The 18,565-nt window shown below is 41.3% G+C and overlaps 1 protein-coding gene, 1 long non-coding RNA gene and 1 pseudogene across 8 annotated transcripts in view; 2 read left to right on the top strand and 1 right to left on the bottom strand.

Annotated features, from left to right (window-relative positions):
- The window catches only part of SLC22A15 (solute carrier family 22 member 15), a 79,606-nt gene extending 70,079 nt beyond the window's left edge, over nt 1–9,527 (bottom strand). For all 6 annotated transcript variants that reach the window (XR_014293493.1, XM_082614951.1, XM_082614949.1 and 3 more), the window contains exon 1: nt 9,363–9,527. Coding sequence is in view for 5 of the 6 variants with exons in the window: in XM_082614951.1 (XP_082471077.1) it covers nt 9,363–9,449 (87 nt within the window). In the remaining variant the exon portion in view is untranslated. The remainder of the gene's footprint in view (nt 1–9,362) is intronic.
- On the top strand, nt 2,665–8,585 carry LOC309800794 (KH domain-containing, RNA-binding, signal transduction-associated protein 3-like; annotated as a pseudogene). Its single transcript has 3 exons — nt 2,665–2,818; nt 7,034–7,055; nt 7,699–8,585. The product of its transcript is annotated as a KH domain-containing, RNA-binding, signal transduction-associated protein 3-like (transcript).
- Nucleotides 9,528–12,586: 3,059 nt separating the features above from the next.
- Nucleotides 12,587–18,104, top strand: LOC309800307. The gene is made up of 2 exons (XR_014293438.1): nt 12,587–12,659; nt 17,924–18,104. It is a non-coding gene; the product is annotated as an uncharacterized lncRNA (long non-coding RNA).
- The last annotated feature ends 461 nt before the right edge of the window (nt 18,105–18,565 follow it).

Here is an 18,565-nt window from a genome sequence, read left to right as displayed (position 1 = left end):
GTCTCCCATAAATTATCTCATCACAATATCTTGTGCTGTGAAGTCATGGTAGATATGATGTTTATGTCGTAAGTGGGAAAGATGAGCCACAGAGTGATTAAGTGAATCGTTCAAGGGTACGTAAAACACTAATGGCAAAGCCAGGATGAGACTGGGAGCCACCTAACTTTGGGGCCAGAGCTTTTTTCAGAGAAAAAGTTGGGGGGAGGGATCAAAGATGATTTTATTGTTGTCATCACTGTTAGTATTTTATGCACTTAGAACTCAGTTATCTAATTGACTCAATCAAAAGCATTACATGAGTATGGCCACATCACGAAGGCAGCTCCAAATGCCCAGGGCCCAGCACAAAGTGGGTATTCAATAAATATCTGTGGAGTGACTTACTGATACTATTTCTTGTGTTTAAAAAATTTAATTACGCCCTGAATAACAGATGTCTCTAAGTCCCATTTCTTCCCTGACTCTGATTTATCCACATGATGCCACCAGATCAGTCTCCCTGAGACATTCTTCGTGAAACTCTTCTGGTCAAAACATACTAGTGGATAAATGATAGCTGTCCTAGCATCCAGATATCCACCACATGACCCCGATGGCTACCTTATCTGCATCCAGGCTTTCTGTACTAGCCTGTTCAGTTCCCCAAACAGGACTTTTCATTGTGTGCTGTGAAAAGCATATGGGATCTGTACACCTGAGTCTGAATCTCAGCTCTAGTAAACTTCCAGCAAATCAAAACCTTTTTAAACTTCATGTTTTCTTCCAGTAAGACTGGACACTGGCAGTACATCTTTATCTAGTTCATTCATATCTAACTAACCTAATCTGAAGGTCAAAGGGATATTTCTTTAGCCAACATCACACAGTAAATCGCACAGCACCATCCAAATAGCATCTATCAGCGCCTCCCAACTTTAACGTGCAGTGTGACTCTGCAGGCCGGGATGAGACCTGAGATCCTGCTTTTCTAACAAGCTCTGGTGAGGTCAAGGCTGATGGTCTGGGCCACACTTCGTGTAACAAGGGTCTAGGTTATTCCCTCTTCTATACTTTCTCCAATGTTATGTTTTTCCACCTGAAACGGCCTACCCACTTCTCTCTTAACCCAACCTTCAAAGTTCAGCTCAAGCTCAACCCTCTTTCTGAAGTTTCAACAAACCACTCTGGACCATGCTGATGTCTCTTTCTTAATGTCTAAAGCATTCAGTGGCTGTATTATTTACTGGGGAAATATTACTTTGTACCATTATTTAACAGTATAGATATAAATTTTTCTCTTCTAATGATTTGCCATCTCCTGAAGAAAAGAAAACCCTAATTTCTACTTCTATATCCTTTCAAGAAACCCAACACACTACTGTGTACATAACAGGCTATAATATATTTGGTTAACTAATTCCTTGCATAATGGTGTGGCAAAGAAAATGATGATGGATTAAAAACCAGTAATTATGGGACCTAATCTTGGTTCTAACCACTAATTAAGACCTTGGACACATTATTTGACCTGCATCAGTTTCCCTCTCAATCTCCCAAATAAAATGGGAATGCCACCACCTGACCACCTTCCTTCTGTTATTTCAGTTTAATTTTTAAAAAATTTTAGTGAGTACCAACACTTTGCAACACAGTGTATTCTGAGCCTCGGGTGATAACAATGGGTAAGAAACAGTTGTTTCATTCTTAGGCACATACATTCAAGTGAGGACAACAAATATGTCCAGAGCTATAAATACAAGGCAGATTTGGACAAATGCTCTATTACCCAGAGTAGAAATGAAGTTAATGAGAGAACAAAGAAAGAAGATGTGAATTCCAACTCGGGGAATCAGGAAAAGGTTGCAAATGTGACACCTGAGCTAGGCAGTGAAAGACTGCTAGGGGTTTAGTCAAAACAAAAATCAGGGAAGGAATTCTTAGGCCAAAGAAAGAGTCTGATCAGAGTCATGAGAGTAAAGAACCTATTTTTAGTGTTCTTTGAAGAAGTATTACTGGACAGGCTCAGCTTTTCCCAAACTTCAGTCGTGTGAGTACGCCCTACAAGAGTGTTACGTGCCCACTTGTTTTCTATTATTTACTTAATGGCCTGCTTTTAAATTGACTCAAATTTTTTAACTTAAGTAAATTTACAGAGAAATAAAATTGTATATCAATACAAATATAACCAGCCAGATGGAACTATAAAAATACAATGTTCTGGGGCTTCCCTGGTGGCTCACTGGTTAGGAATCTGCCTGCCAATGCAGGGGACATGGGTTCAAGCCCTGGTCCGGTAAGATCCCACATGCTGCGGAGCAACTAAGCCCGTGAGCCGCAGCTACGGAGCCTGCGCTGTAGAGCCCGTGAGCCACAACTACTGAGCCTGTGCTCTAGAGCCCGCGAGCCACAGCTACTGAACCCATGTGCCACAACTACTGAAGCCCATGCTCGCCTGGAGCCCGTGCCCTGCAACAAGAAAAGCCACCACAATGAGAAGCCCGCGCACCGCAAGGAAGAGTAGCCCCCGCTCACTGCAACTAGAGAAAGCCCGCACACAGCAATGAAGACCCAATGCAGCCAAAAAGAAATAAATTAAATAAATAAAAATTTTAAAACTACAATGTTCTTCGACAGTACTAAGTGTTAGCTGCACATTTTTATTTAAGGTGGGGCACAAGAGAGATGTTCGGGCAGGTCTTGGGGCCGGTGATCTTGCGCCTCACATCCACCGTCACGTTTCTGCTGCCTCACCTTGTCGCTGCAACACAGCAGCTGGACCTGCTACTGATCTACACTCCCTTGGATCCTCCTTTGGCTGCTCTGACTCCTGGGCCAAGTGTGTGTTTAGTTCCATGATGAAACAGATGTGCTTCATCAAGGTTGCAGGCAGTGAGAATGACACAGATTCCAGTCAATTCTGATGTGTTCCAGGCTGCCTTCCCTGCAGACTTCAAGCTCCAACAACAGACACAGAGACAACAGCCTTACAGGGACTGCCGAACTAGCTCTCACAATTATATATGGTCAAATCCTCATAATAAATTATTCACCGATTACATATATAATCACGTACGTATATACAGATACAGATACATGTATATATACAAACACATACATCTCCAGCCTAGAAGTTCTGCCTCCTGTTTCTCTGGTTGAACTATGCTGACACAACCTTAAACAAACATGGCAAAATATCAGCATTTGTTAAACCTGGAAGTAGGTACATGTGTGTTTGTGATATTACTCTATGTATTTCATTTGAAATGTTTAATAACTTTAAAAAGTTTCAAAAGAAAATGAATAGTAAGTACAATAAAAACATAATAATGTTATTCAAGTCTAACTAGGTAATGTCTCCCACCAAAGTCTGAACTTTCCTTAATTCTGGTTCATTCCCTTTGTTAAATATTTGCAAATGTTTTGAGAAATACTAGCACCAAATGAGACTTTCTTCTTAGATAAACAAAAGGATTAAAGAAGAACTGAAAAGAGAATAACCCTCTCACTTTATGAGTTAATGCTATTTAATAACATTTCCATAGACCACCTAAATCTACCACGCAGGCCACTCCTTGGGAGGTCAGAGAATGCAGAAAGATAGAAGATCAGAAATAACTGATATAGAGTAATACGGAATCAAGAACAAAGTGAGAGGATATCCCTGGGAAGAGGGTAGAGATGTATCTTCCTCTTGATCTACAAGAATCCGCCTGCCAGTGCGGGGGACACGGGTTCGACCCCTGGTCTAGGAAGATCCCACATGCCATGGAGCAACTAAGCCCGTGTGCCACAACTACTGAGCCTGCGCTCTAGAGCCCGAGAGCCACAACTACTGAGCCTGTGTGCTCCAACTGCTGAAGCCCGTGTGCCTAGAGCCTGCGCTCCACAACAAGAGAAGCCACCGCAATGAGAAGCCCACACACGGCAACGAAGAGTAGCCCCCGCTCGCCGCAACTAGAGAAAGCCCTCACGCAGAAACGAAGACCCAACACAGCCAAAAATAAATTAATTCATTAATTTAAATAAATAAATAAAAATTTTTTTAAAAAGAGAGATTCATCCATGTGGCTGTGTGTAGACCTAGTTTGTTCATTTTAACTGTTATATTCTATAAAATTTATGTCAGATTTTAATTATCTAGTCCTTTTTTTGAAAAGATTTTTTTTGACGTGGACCATTTTTAAAGTCTTTATTGAATTTGTTACAATATTGCTTCCGTTTTATGTTTTGGTTTTTTGGCAGAGAGGCACGTGGGATCTTAGCTCCCTGACCAGGGATCAAACCCACACCCCCTGCATTGGAAGGCAAAGTCTTAACCACCTGACCACCAGGAAAGTCCCCAGTCCCTTTTTGAGAGTCATTTTAGGTGGTTACTAATTTTTCTCATTACAAACAGTGCTGCAATAAACACCCTATACATATCTGCTTATGCACATGTTCAAGGGATATTGTCGTACATATACCTAGGAGTCCAATGCTGGCTGTAATTTTACTAGACAGTGCCAAATTGTTCTGTAAATGGGGTACTTCCTACTCATTTTCATCACACTTGTACTGTTAGACTATTTAATGTTTGCTATTCTAATAAGTGTGAAATGATATTTCATAGTCATTTTAATATGCCTGTCCCAGATGACCACTGAAGGTAAACATCTTTTCATGTGTTGACTATTATAGTTCCCTCTTCTGCAAAATACCTGTTCAGTCATTCCATTTTCTAAAACACCCTGAAAAGATAATTATTGAGTGGATGATATGAATGCACTGGTAGTTCGAGGATCTGAAAAGTAAGGTTGCGTTTATTAAGAGTTTACATAAAAATAATGCATTCCGAAACACCAGAGTACTGCATCTCAAGATGGGGTTCACAGCAGCATCACAATTCTGCTGGTGAAATGAATGTTTATTACAGGTTACACGTTCCTGTTGGTTAATGGATGTTTTAAAATTCTGTGCAAATTATACCATAGCATATGATTCATGATCCTGAGGAAAACGAAGGAGCCGGAGTCTCTGACTTAGAACAAAGAAGTAGGGTCCATTTCCACTTTATGTCTAAACGGATCAAGAAACAAAGAATTGTATTCAAACCTTCCTCCAAACAGTCTGGCAAATAAGCACACACAAACACAAACACAAAATAGTGATAATGGTGTCAACTTTGAATCATGATTGGAAAATAGAAATGGTAATAAAGTAAATAGAATTATTCATATTTAAATACCACAAATAACTCTTACCCAAAGGAGGGCATGTATATTTGAGTGGGTAAGAATTTTTCTAACTGCAAAATTATAAATCTTATTGCTTGTTCATAGGACAACCAGTTTTACAGAAGGCAATTTTTCTCCTCTAGCTTTCTGCTTAGGTACTGTAAAACCAAGTATCTCTATTATCAGGTCACTTGCATCTTATCATGCTGATGAGGAATCTACAAAATCTGCATTTATTCTGTACATATCTGAAAGTTGACCACTATGGAGATTCCAAAGATTGTGTCTGCAAGGCAAGTGAAGGTAGGTCTCCTAGGCAAAGGAAACAATATTGAGACGTTTGAGGAGCTACCTGATGATATCTATAATCCAAGAAAACAGTTAACCTAAAGACCTTTAGAGTTGGCTTGTAATGTGGTTTTGTCCTCTTAGTTTGAACTTGGATGTGTTTGAAGTAAAGGGAGTTAATATCATTTAAAAAATAATAATGATCCTAGAAGGAAGAAAACAAAAGAAACTGTAAGGTTTCCATCTCTGTCCCTCTAGTTTTGTGTTTCTCAGCTGGAGTTGGTCATCACCAAACCACAGATGCAGATAAGGCTCCTGCTGAGGCAGGCCCCTCTCCCTGGTGGTCCCTCTCCCTGGCAGTCCCATCTACAATGTGCAGGACTCCCCCTCTCTGGCAGGGCTGCTATACCATTGGTCTGTACACTCACTGGGCACTGGTAGACAAGTGCTTTGGTTTTAAAAAGCAAACATCAAGCTCCTTCCGTTCAAGCTAACCAACTCTGAAAAAGGCTTCTTACTTCTTCCTGTTAGAGGAAGCAACCCCCAAAAGAATGATGAAAGCATCGTGTTACAACTGTGTACAACTGAGTACTAGAGGTTACAACCCTCTAGTACTTGCACTCTGCAGGCCAGCTCCCCTAGTCTAAATCATCTCCAACAACAGACTTGATAGAGCAGCCTTTGGGGAACTCCACTCTCATATCCAGGAGAGCTTTGGGTGACCATAGGATCATTTGGATTACGTATCTCAATGGGGTAGCTGAGTCCTCACAAACAGGTAACAGCTGTAAAGAATTCACTTCTGCTTGGACCTGGGCATCTACTCTTTTGGGATCCGCACAGCTACAGGGCACCTCCTCAGCCCACACCTACAAGATAAAGTCAGTCACTCATTCCCAACACTCTAAGAGCTAGTTCTTCTATGGTGAATACTGACCACACGTCAGGCAGGGTTTAGTGAACAGTCATGGTCATGGGCTTAGACCTCTTTGGGACCAAACTCTAACCAACTGGGTCAACCGTAACAAAAAGTAAATGATAGGGCTTCCCTGGTGGCGCAGTGGTTGAGAGTCCACCTGCCGATGCAGGGGACACGGGTTCGTGCCCCGGTCCGGGAAGATCCCACGTGCCGTGGAGCAGCTGGTCCCGTGAGCGGCTGGTCCCGTGAGCCATGGCCGTTGAGCCTGTGCTCCGCAACGGGAGAGGCCACAACAGTGAGAGGCCCACATACAGCAAAAAAAAAAAAAAAAAAAAAAAAAGTAAATGATGGAAATTTAACAGGTCCTGAACCCAGAACGGTGGCCTTTTTAGTGTCACACTCCACTTAAGACAAACTTATTCAAGGTCAGTGGATACCTGGCTAGGAAGGTGAGAACATAATGATACAGGAGATAGCGTGTAGGTGATTACTCAGAGAGGGAGTTATGTTCCTGAAATTCTTGGTTAAAATAGGAAAAGAATTTTCTCAAAGAGAAAATATTATAAATGAACGTCAGACATCATGGTCACAATTCTATTCTCTCTGCATTAAATACTCTTTTGTGATTTAGCACAAATACTTTTTCCCCACAGGTAAGTGCATTTAAAGCTAAAACACACTTAAAGGAACCTCAGAATATCATATATTTGTGAACTGAGAACTTGTTTTGCTAGAGAAAGAACTAATTTCATCTGTCAGTGCATCATTTAAATGGTTCTTCTGGCTGGTTATGAAATCAACTGAACTTTCAAACATTTTAATGGAAAAGAGAATCGCTTAGTCAACCCTCACCTCCAACCCTCCCAGTTTTCCTGTTGAGCAGTTGATTTATGCAAGGTTTAAGCAACTGGTGGACTGGTGCTTATACCCATGACCACCCACCCTGTCCTTCCCTCAGAATAACTATCATCATATGTTAATTGTAATTATTTAACTGCCTGCCTGCTTCATCCCACCCCCACTAGAATGTAAACTTCACAGGAAAGGGGCTTTGATTTATCTGACATTATAGCCCCTGATAAGCACATAGTAGGCACTCATTAAATATACGTTGAATGAAGGAATAAGTAAAATGGCCGACTGGCAGATACTAATAAAGGATCTGTGAATGAAATGCCTTTAGAATAAAAGAAGTAATTGACGTCAAATGGGCCATTTAAGCTGGCAAAGGAGGAGGAACTTGCGTGGCGAAGTGTATTTGTAGTGACCTTGAGCATATGGAACCTACATTTTTAGGCTGGGACAGAAAGTTTTAACTCCTGTAAAACAGTTCCCTAAGTTCAACTTTGTGGGAAAACTTTTGGGGCCACGTGGCAATTCTCTGAAGCGTTTACAAGAAGAAACCTTGACAAAAATGTCCATCCTTGGAAAAGGCTCCATGAGAGACAAGGCAAAAGAAGAAGAGTTGAGGAAAAGTGGAGAAGCAAAGTACTTCCACCTGAGTGATGATCCCCATGTTCTGACTGAAGTGTTTGCCCCCCACCCCCAGCAGAAGCCTATGCCCGGATGGGACATGCTCTGGAGGAAATCAAAAAGTTCCTCATTCCTGAGCAAGCACAGCTCCAGGAATTAACATATTTGAATGGTGGTCCAGAAAATGCAGATGTACCAGTTGTTACCTTGCGTACAAGAGGGGTACCAACCCCAGCAATAACCAGGGGAAGGGGAGGAGTCACAGCCCAGCCAATGGGAGCCGGGCTACTGCGAGGGGCACCGACTTCCAGGGGAGTCCTTTCCACCCAAGGGCCAGTAAGTCGGAGAAGAGGACTTCTCACTCCCAGAGCAAGAGGAGTCCCCCCAACTGGGTACAGACCTCCACCACCGCCCCCAACACAAGACACCTGTGGAGATTATGACTATGATGATGGATATGGCACTGCTTATGATGACCAGAGTTATGATTCCTAGAACAGCTATAGCGCCCCAGCCCAAAGTGGTGCTGATTACTATGATTATGGACACCGATTCAGTGAAGAGACGTATGATTCCTAAGGGCCAGAGGAGTGGACTAACTCAAGACACAAGGCACCCTCGGCGAGGACAGCAAAGGGCGTCTACAGAGACCAGCCATACAGCAGATACTGACTGTACTGTCTGATGTTGTGACATAGCCACTCTCCATCAGTCCTGTACACTGTTCAAAGTAATTGTTTTCTATGAACAATCCCTTTTTAAATAAATCAAAATGCTTAAAATCTGGAGGAGAAAAAAAAAAGCAGTCTCTGAGAATTCTGTACAATGAAGAAGAGATTCCATTTTACACCACACGTTGTAGATGGCACTATGGACTTAAAAAAGTCTCAACCCAAGGGGACTCTGGGCAGAATGACCCAGAAGAACTTAAACCAGAAAGAAATAAACCCTATGCATTGAAAGCCCCTGGATAGGAAGCCCCCTCAAATCCAGGAAAAGATGGTAAGTAGATACCAGAGCGGAAGGAGGCCCTCTAAATCAGCCCTTTTGTCAGCGGGTGATCAGGGCCCTCTCTGTGTTCCAGATACCAAAGTGACAGCGCCACAGGTTAAAAATTCCCTTCCTATTCACAGCGTATTCCAGGTAACAACTGGATTTTTCATCTCTTACTAACCAGCTCGCTGGCTTAAGTACCTTCCCCACTCGAGGTGAGAGGAGCATGGCGCCTAAGGGACGAGGATCCGAGGCTTGGGGTGACAGGCCGGCCGGCGACCTTGGCTTTCCGGGGCCCAGGCCAACGCGCGGCGCCTACCCCAGCGCCGCCCTCGAGCGGGGTGAAGGTGGAGGCGGGAGAGGCTCGCCACACCTGGGGGTTTGCAGAGGCTCGGCATCCGGGCCGGGCACTGGGGAGTGGGGAGGGAGGTACGCCTCTCCCCGGGCGGCCAGGAAGCGGGGACTTGGGAGCCATACGAACGGCGCGGACTCACCTGCAGCAACACCGCCAGCAGGAAGCACAAGTACATCTGGTAGATGCCCATCTCGCCCACCGCCTGGAACGCCTCCTCCACCTCCATGGCCGGCCGCCCGCTCGGCCCCGGCCTAGCAGCCAGCGGGAGCCCGGCCCCGACCCGCCCTCCCGCCGCCCCCGCTCCGGCGCGTCCCTCCCCGGCCTGCCCGGCGCGCGAGCTCCACGGCGCCCGGCACCGCCTCGGCCCCGCCAGCGAGGAGCCGGGCGCGGCGTGGGGGCGTGGGCGGGGCGGCGGGAGGTGCGTCTGCGCGGGAGGGGCCGGGGGTCGGGGGCCCGCGCGCCCGCGCGCCCGCGCGCCCGCGCGGGCTTTTGGGTCTGGGGCGGGATGCCAGGTACCCGGGCTTCTGGGCTTCCTGTTAAAGATTTTTTTCTGAGAGGGATGGGTTTCTGCGCCGCTTAAACCGAGAGGAAAGAGGAAGTGGGAAGTGGGCTCGGGCGTCGTCATCCTCTCTGATGGAGAAATACGGGAAGGGCAGCGGCGTCTAAGCCACAGCCGCTGCTTCTGGGGCGGGGCAGGCGATGACTGTTGGGAGACCCGGTGACTACTAGCATAATCTGTCCTTTTGTACAAATCAGTTAAATGCGGGAAGTGGGAATGGGTTCCAGATCCTTCGGAGAAGAGTGCTGTTCAACATTTCTTTCCATCCTGCTCTGTGCTAGCTATGTGGTCAGGCAACCAAATTCTTGAAAAACCCTGAGATACATTTGATTATAGAAATATCCATGAGGTACGAAGGAAATACAAAAGATGAAAGATTAATTTGTGGGACAGGACGTGATGGCTGCCAAAGTGTTTGAAGGATAAACAGCAGTTTGAAGGGCTGGAAATGGAGAAAGATGCAGCAGGACCTAGGGACGCTAGTCACTTGCCTTAAGCCTCCTCGTTTCTCCACCTCCTTAGATTGGTTTTAACAGCTGCATAGTGTTCCATCGTCCAGGCCACGGCACCCAATACAATATTGAACAGAAGAGGTAACCAGCTAATGCTTTATCTAGGCTTTTACGTCTAAGAGAGTGAAATAGGTCTATAATTTTCTTGTTACTGTTCTTGTCTGGATTTGGCTGTGAGATTATAGTAGCTTAGTAAAATGAGTTGGAAGTGTTTAGTAAAAACTCTTCTTTAAACCATCTGGACTTGGTTTGTTTTGCAGGGGGAGTCTCTTTATTACAGAGATAGAGACATAGAGAGATTTATGTCACTTATTTTTATGGCTTTTTGTCCTTGAATTACTTTTAGTTTTTTTTCTAGAAGTGTCACTATTTTATCTAGTTTTTCTGTTGTTTTTGGAATAAACTTGTTCATCTTGTTCTCTTGGGGTTTTTAAAATCATGCTCTAGCTGTATTTAGGCCCCATTTTTTATTCTGAATATTATTCATTTTTATTGTCCCATTCTTATCAGTCTTGCCAGAAGCTTGTCTACTTTATTATTTTTTTAAGAAACCAGTTTTTATTTTGTGATTTTTCTTTCCTTATGTCTTTGTTTTCTATTTTATGGAATATATGAACTATTTTCTTTCTTTACTTATTTTTGCTAGTATGTAATTCTTTTACTGCCTACATGACTTGAAAGTTTAGCTTTTTGCTTTCAATTTTCCTTTTATAAGAATAATTATACATAAGACTATGCATTTCTCTCTAGGTACTACTTTGCTCTATTCCACAAGTTTTGTCATGTGGTACTTACATTGTCTTTAGTTTTAAATATTCCATGACATTGTAATATCCTCTCTACCCAAGGAGCTATTTGTTCATTTTTTTTAAGTTTTCAATTAAAGGTTGTTGCTATTTTTTAACCATCTTTTTATTGTTGATTACTAATTTAAATGCTTTGTGAACATAGATGATATTAAATCTTGGAAACTGAATTTTCTTGTGACCTAGTATGTGGTCATTTTAGAAAAGTTACTGAATGTCTTGAAAATACTCTCCATATTTTTGGGTGCAAGGTTCTTTATCAATTAGATCAACCTTGTTAATTTTATCAAAGTAGTCTGTATTACTACTAAATTTTACTTTGCTGGATGTATCAGTTTTTAGTAAACACGTTAAAATCTTACAAAATGATTATCATTTTCGAGTTTTTATCAAGCTCTCTTTTTATTTGTGAAAGTTTATGAAAGTACCAATTGTATCATTCCTTTTATCGTGATAAAATACCTTTTTATTCTCTTAATGCTTTTTATCTTAATTTTTATTTTGTCTAATGTTAACATTGCTGTGTCAGTTTTTTGTTGTTGCTATTTTCCTTGTAATCCCTTTGTTTTCATCCTTTCAGCTTTGTTACATTCTAGACATGTTTTTGGAAGGAGGGTTTATTTGTCTATCCAATTTTGTAGTCTCTGTCTTTTAACAGGTGAGTTAAACCCACTTATGCTCATTGTGACTGATATATTTAGAATCATTTCTACTATTTTGTGTTTTATGTTTACCATCTTCTTTCTTTTTACTTCCTGGCCATCTATTGAAGTCTTAAAGCCATTTTTATATGGTCCTTCTTTCTTTCTTCTATTTTTGGGAGCTACACATTACACTATTATTGTTATTATTATTGTTGTTATTATTATTATTTTAGTAGTTACTCAACGTTTTAACATCCACATAACTGTACACTGTTCTACAATGTTGATAGTTACTTAATATATTTATTCTCTTTTCAAACTACACGAGATTTCAGAATGCTTTATCGGAGAAAACATAGGAGGACATAAAATGTTATGTTCTGAAAAGCTTTGTTAGGTGACTCAAGAAGTGACTACTGTGATGCCAAAGAACTGATGAACAAGACTAATGTGAAGTGTTTTAACAAAAAACTTTCACTGTTAAGGAAAATTGTCCTGCACTTGGAAATAATCAGAAAGCAAGAAGAGGACTGTATGTCCCTTCAATGTAATCGTGAAGCATTATTCAACAAGCCCACCCCCTGGATTATTTAATTATTTAATTCAGTAGGAAAATTTACCAGTGTTTGACCTGGCTATTTGCTATGAATTAGAGTCTAGATACTGTGCAGTTACATGTAAATTTGTAGATTTTCTTTTTGGTAGAGATGTAAATGATTATGTTTAATATGAAAGATAATAATCTATTATTTCATTGCCCTGCAGAACATTAACTCGTTTTATATATAATCTAGCAATCTTTTTTTTCCCTAGAAATAACCAGTTCTTCAAATGCTCATAGAACGCAGCTTTATCATCCTACTGCTTCCTTCATCAATTAAAATAAAATCATTGACATGGGTTCATTCTGTATAGGTAAGAGAGTCATATTTTTAACTTTTGAAATTTTCCTTTGATATTATGATGTGTGAGAGTGAAAAAATTATACATCCATATTTTATGATATATAGCTAAATTAATAAATTAAGTGTTAAGTAGAAGTTGGGTTATTTCATCTTACTTGCTAAAAGTTTATGTATTTTAAATGGGTCAGAAACTTTTCTACATAGTCCGTGTTAATTCACATTGTGTTGGAACATATATCCTAAAAGCAGTTGGTTATTGTGAGAACAGAAAATACCTCAGAAATGAGGTCTGTGGATTGATAGAGGCCAGGTATGCAGTGCTAAGGAGCTTCAACTTTTTCCTGCAGGTGATGGGGACCACTGAAGTGTTTTTTCAGGTTGAGCGGTGTGATTTTTAAAAGATGATTTGGCAGCAGTGGAAAACGCGCATAACACCAGTTGAGACACTGTTGTAAGGGCCCAGGCAGGACCCAGTGAGGGTCTGAGAGCTTAAACCAGGACAGTGGTAATAGGGATTGAGAAGTGAAGTCAAATTTAAGGTAAAATCTGCAAAAATTGACAGTGATTCATTTTGCAGAAGCATACGAGAGAGAAATAAGCAATGATTCCTATGTTTCTGGTTTCAACAACTGGGAAAATGGAGGTAGTACTTTTTTTTTTAATAAATTTATTTATTTCATTTATTTATTTTTGGCTGCACTGGGTCTTCATTGCTGCGTCTTGGCTTTCTCTAGTTGCGGAGAGCGGGGGCTGCTCTTCGTTGAGGTGCGCGGGCTTCTCATTGCGGTGGCTTCTCTAGTTTCAGAGCACGGGCTCTAGGCACACGGGCTTCAGTAGTTGTGTCACGCGGCCTTTGTAGTTGTGGCTCTCGGGCTCTAGAGCGCAGGCTCAGTAGTTGTGGCGCACAGGCTGAGTTGCTCCGCGGCATGAGGGATCTTCCCGGACCAGGGCTCGAACCCGTGTCCCCTGCATTGGCAGGCGGATTCCTAACCACTGCACCACCAGGGAAGCCCGGAGGTAGTACTATTAACTGAGGTAAGGAACACAGAAGGTAGAGTAGGTTGGTGGTGGTAGGTTGAAGGGCTGAGACAGGAATGGTGGGGCCTAGAGCCATTGCTCTTTTAGATGGTCGTTGCCCCTTTAAGATCCTGCCCTTCCCCCCCTTAACCCACACAGGCCCCTGCTGGATTTCCTTGCCCTCATTTACAGTCCATGCCAGAGCTTCTGAGCATGCGCTGAAGGAAGAGCAGGACTAATTAAAGCTCTCCTGAGGCTCAAGGTATTGCATCTGTGGCTCTTAGCAAAGAGTTCCATTTTGAGAGCATATTTTCCCCATCTGACCATTCTTTACTCTTTTTTCTTTTTCTTAAGTCCTTTCCTACTATAATTTTATAGTACCTGTATTTCTTTTTGTAACTCAGAAGTAATGAACATATGGGGTTTTTTTAATAATAAACAATTAAAATAATGTTTAAAATAGTGTGTCTATCAAATATACACTTGTTGGGATATGAGAGGAAGAAAGGTTAACTTTATCTGGTAAATTACATAAAGCCTTGAAGCAAATATACTCAATTATTGTCATCTTCTTTCTTTTATTGTAAAACCTCCACACCTAACCACAGTGTCATGCCTATTGCTTCACTGGTAATTTGGTGTCCCTGAAGGCTACTGAAATTTGGTATGCAGGATAATAGAATTCATGTGTGTTAAGTGTTGTTTCAAATTCTTGGAAATCAGTGTTGTATACCAGCCTAAATGTACCCAGAGTTAGTCTTTTTAAAAAATCTAAAGAACATTTTTCCTTCTGCATAAACCTTCATGTTGAAATAACTCTTTATTTTTAGTATGTCACAGCAACATGCCTTAATAAAGACAGCCAAAGTCCAAATACCTCTGTCAACATTAAGCTGATATAAACACAGCAAATGTGATGGGAGTGACCAGATCACAAGGAAACCAGATTTCGAGGACAGATGTCTGGGAGGAAGGAGCAAGAAGACAAAGGGAGGAAAAGCAAAAGGAAAATGGAATTAGCGGTGAGATGGACGTGCCTCTGTGTTCTGGCCTCCCAAACCAACAACTATCGTTCAAAAACCGTCTGTAAGTGGGTGAAAGCATATACTAAATTAGATCTAAATCTGATATGGAGGAATTGGCCATTTCCACGTCTCAAACCTTAGCAATAAAAGAGTATGAATAGAGTTAGGTCTAAAGTTCTATTTTTAGGTTACAGCAGAAAGAGATGAAATATGAGGGAAAGTAGCCATTAATTATGTTTGAATTTAGATCATAGAGTGTTTTGCTTGCTAAGAGTCCAGTTTTACATGCTGTCCCAAGAGGCACTGAGCTTCGAGGATGGGACATTCATTTAATTCAACAGATTCATTCCTGAGTGCCCAACTTAATGAAAACGTCAGGGTTGTTGCTGTTACTGCCGCTATGCTGCTGCTATTTCTTATGCAGGGAAGTTTTACAACTAGGGAATACAGACTGAAATGATGAATTTGCCATACTCATGGACGTCTGTCATTTGAGGATATAATTCAGTAGGATGGATAAAAATTTGCCAAATGTCCCAAAGTTCCCCAGGATTAAAATCTGGGTGCTATTGGAATTGCCTGAACCACTTGAGTTGGTTAAGTATTGTGCAAACATGATGATAACCTGCATATCAAGAGTCTTAACCCCAACTGGGCTTTCTAAATTAAAACCAGCAATTTACACTAGCTTCAGAAAGTAGGAAGCCAAAGTAGATTTCAGAGAATCAAGTTTGATCCACTGGAACTACTCAGTCTCAGAAAGGAGAAGTCACCAATCCCAAAACCATTCTGGAAATCGTTATGTATGAGAATTCATTCAACAAATGCGTCCTGGGCATATTATCCTAGGTGTGAGGAATACAGGGTTAAACCAGCAAAGCCTCTCCTCTCGCTAGTGGCGCTTGCCTTCCAGTGAAGGCTTTCTTCTTGGCTGCAGTACTGGATGGGGTGGTAGGGGTGAGAGCAAGGAAGAGGAAGAGGAGGAGGAGTTGTCGACTCTGGAAATTGCACACTTGCTCTACTATCTGATCATGAAATGGGCTCCAAATTAAAACATAATGATGTGACTAAGTAGATTAGAAAGAAGGGTGGTATCCATTATGTCTTCTTCAGTATGAAGGCTCTTGTCCCTATGTTTATCTGCCTTAAGAAGAATTAGCCAGATCTTGTAATTTCCCTATAGAAAGTTACATGAGTGCACAAATTCACATGATTTTCAGAACCAAGTTAATCCTTAATTTACTGGCATCCAGCTATTTGAGCCAGAAGATCATATTGCATCTTAAATGATATAAACTCATCTTCATCGGTTTTCATATGAATGAGAAGAGTGTCTTATTCTCAGCCAAACAGCAAATCAAATCCTCCTGTCAATTATCTGTTTCAGTGCAAGATTTTGAATAGTCTCAGTTTTATTTGCCCCTCCTACCAGGCCTGAGATTCTTCTTTCACCTTTTTTTAATAAAGACATTTTTAAATTGAATTATAGTTGATTTACAATCTTATGTTAGTTTCAGGTATACAGCAAAATGATTTAGTTTTACATATATATGTATATATATACGTATACTTTTTCAGATTATTTTCCACTATAGGTTATTACAAGATATTGAATATAGTTCCCTGGGCTATACAGTAGGTCGTTGTTTATCTGTTTTATATTTAGTAGTGTGTATCTGTTAATCCCAAATTCCTAATGTATCCCTCCCCAACTCCTTTTCTACTTTGGTAACCATACATTTGTTTTCTATGTCTGTGAGTCTTATTCTGTTTTGTAAATAAGTTCATTTGTGTCATATTTTAGATTCCACATATAAGCAATATCATATGGTATTTGTCTTTCTCTTAGTATGATAATCTCTAGGTCCATCCATGTTGCTGCAAATGGCAGTATTTCGTTCATTTTCCTTCACCTTTTTTTGTCATAGGACCTTGTGCAAACCCAATGAAGTTAATGTTTTTTAAAAAAAATTATTTTATTTATTTATTTTTGGCTGCACTGGGTCTTCATTACTGTGCGTGGTCTTTCTCTAGTTGCGGCGAGCGGGAGCTACTCTTCATTGCAGTGCGCGAGCTTCTCATTGCAGTGGCTTCTTTTGTTGCGGAGCACGGGCTCTAGGCGTGCAGGCTTCAGTAGTTGTGGCATGCAGGCTCAGTAGTTGTGGCTCATGGGCTCTAGAGCACAGGCTCAGTAGCTGTGGAGCACAGGCTTAGTTGCTCCACATCGTGTGGGATCTTCCCCGACCAGGGCTCGAACCTGTGTCCACTGCATTGGCAGGCGGATTCTTAACCACTGCGCCACCAGGAAGCCCGAAGTTAATGGTTTTTCCTCAGGACAATGAGGGTACTGGAGAGGGTGCACTCATACAAACACATACTTTGAATGCCATTTTTTAGAAATCACAGAGCCCACCCCCCCACATTATAAAAATGTTAAATTTAGGCTATGGGAGGTTAGATAATAGGTTTAAGATGATTCCGGGACATACAGCAAGTCACATAATTAGTTAGCACAGCAGTAACTACAACCAAGTTCTCAAAAGTTTGTAAGTTGTTTTTTGTTTTTGTTTTGTTTGTTTGTTTTTACTAACAGATTCCACTCTCTGGTACAGGCCCCATCTCTGAACCATTTTTTTCTTATCTGGAAATATTAATATAGAACAATATTATCTTTGTAACACATTTACACTCTGATTCCTTTGTAAACAGAGTAAATGTGTCCCCACATCCACAATTTTAAGGTTGGGACTTTAGCTCAATAGGGGCCCTCCCTCCCTAATAACTCAGCGACATGACTGCCATCGCAAACACGTGCTGAAGTCTTTCTCATCTGTTGTGTTTGAAGCCAGAGAATGGAATAGCATTGTAGCTTTCCTTTGTGGATTATTCCTTACTCAACAGCCATTCCGCTTTTGACCTGAAAAACTGGGCCACAGAGATCTTGCACCATCAGCCTTCTTTCTTATTCGACTGTGAAAGTCTAGCATATGGCTAATTACAATTTACACCTCCTTAAGTGCTCCAACAATCCTCTAAAGGATGTTTTGTCTCTTTGGTTTAGTGTTCAGAGCACTTTTTGCAGACAAAGCAGTAAACAGTTCCTTTGGAGGTGCTTTTTAATTTCAGATGATGATGGAAGATGATGATCTTCTGTCTGGGTTCTTAATGATGTATTCTCGGCCTGGTCTGTTATATGACGGTGTTCCTAATGATGTGTCATTGCCACTTACAGCATCCTGGTAACCAGCTTGCCTTTTCCTCAGCATCTTCTTCCCATGGTCAAGATATGAGACAGGTCCATTGAGAATAAAATGAAGAACCAAAGTAAGTGAAAGAAGATGAGATTTTAGGAGCAAAATGTCTATGGCATAAAATAAATATAACTGATGATAATAAAGATATTTGATCAAAGATACCTGAGTCATTTTGTGTTTATGTTTTCATTTTTGTCATTGCTCTTTTCAGCTGTGTATGTGTTTATGAGATAAATACATGCTCTGTTGCAAGGAGATGGGTGCTTCTTGAAATAACATATAATGGAAAGTTATTGCTTCAGACTAAAAATTTAGTTTTAGTTTGTTGGATGTCAAAATACAAGCTGATAACGAGAAATCACTTAAGCAGAGAAGTTTTATATTCAGTGAAGTGGTTTGCACAGGGAGAAGATGTGCTGATGGAGATGTTTTATTTGAAGCTGGATATAGAAGGTAAGGATGGATTTAGTCCTGGGGCTCTCTTCTGGCCCTGCCAACAGGTGACCAGCTGGCACCAAATATAAGCATGACAGCTTGGGGCAGTCAACTGAGACCCACATTTCTATTTTCCTTCATCCAGGGAATAGCTAAAAACATGACTTCTAATTCCCTTACTGGCA

Source organism: Mesoplodon mirus, assembly GCF_964341445.2.
Source record: "Mesoplodon mirus genome assembly, chromosome: 3".
NCBI classification, from domain to species: domain Eukaryota; kingdom Metazoa; phylum Chordata; class Mammalia; order Artiodactyla; family Ziphiidae; genus Mesoplodon; species Mesoplodon mirus.
This window is presented reverse-complemented; position numbering and strand designations above follow the sequence as displayed.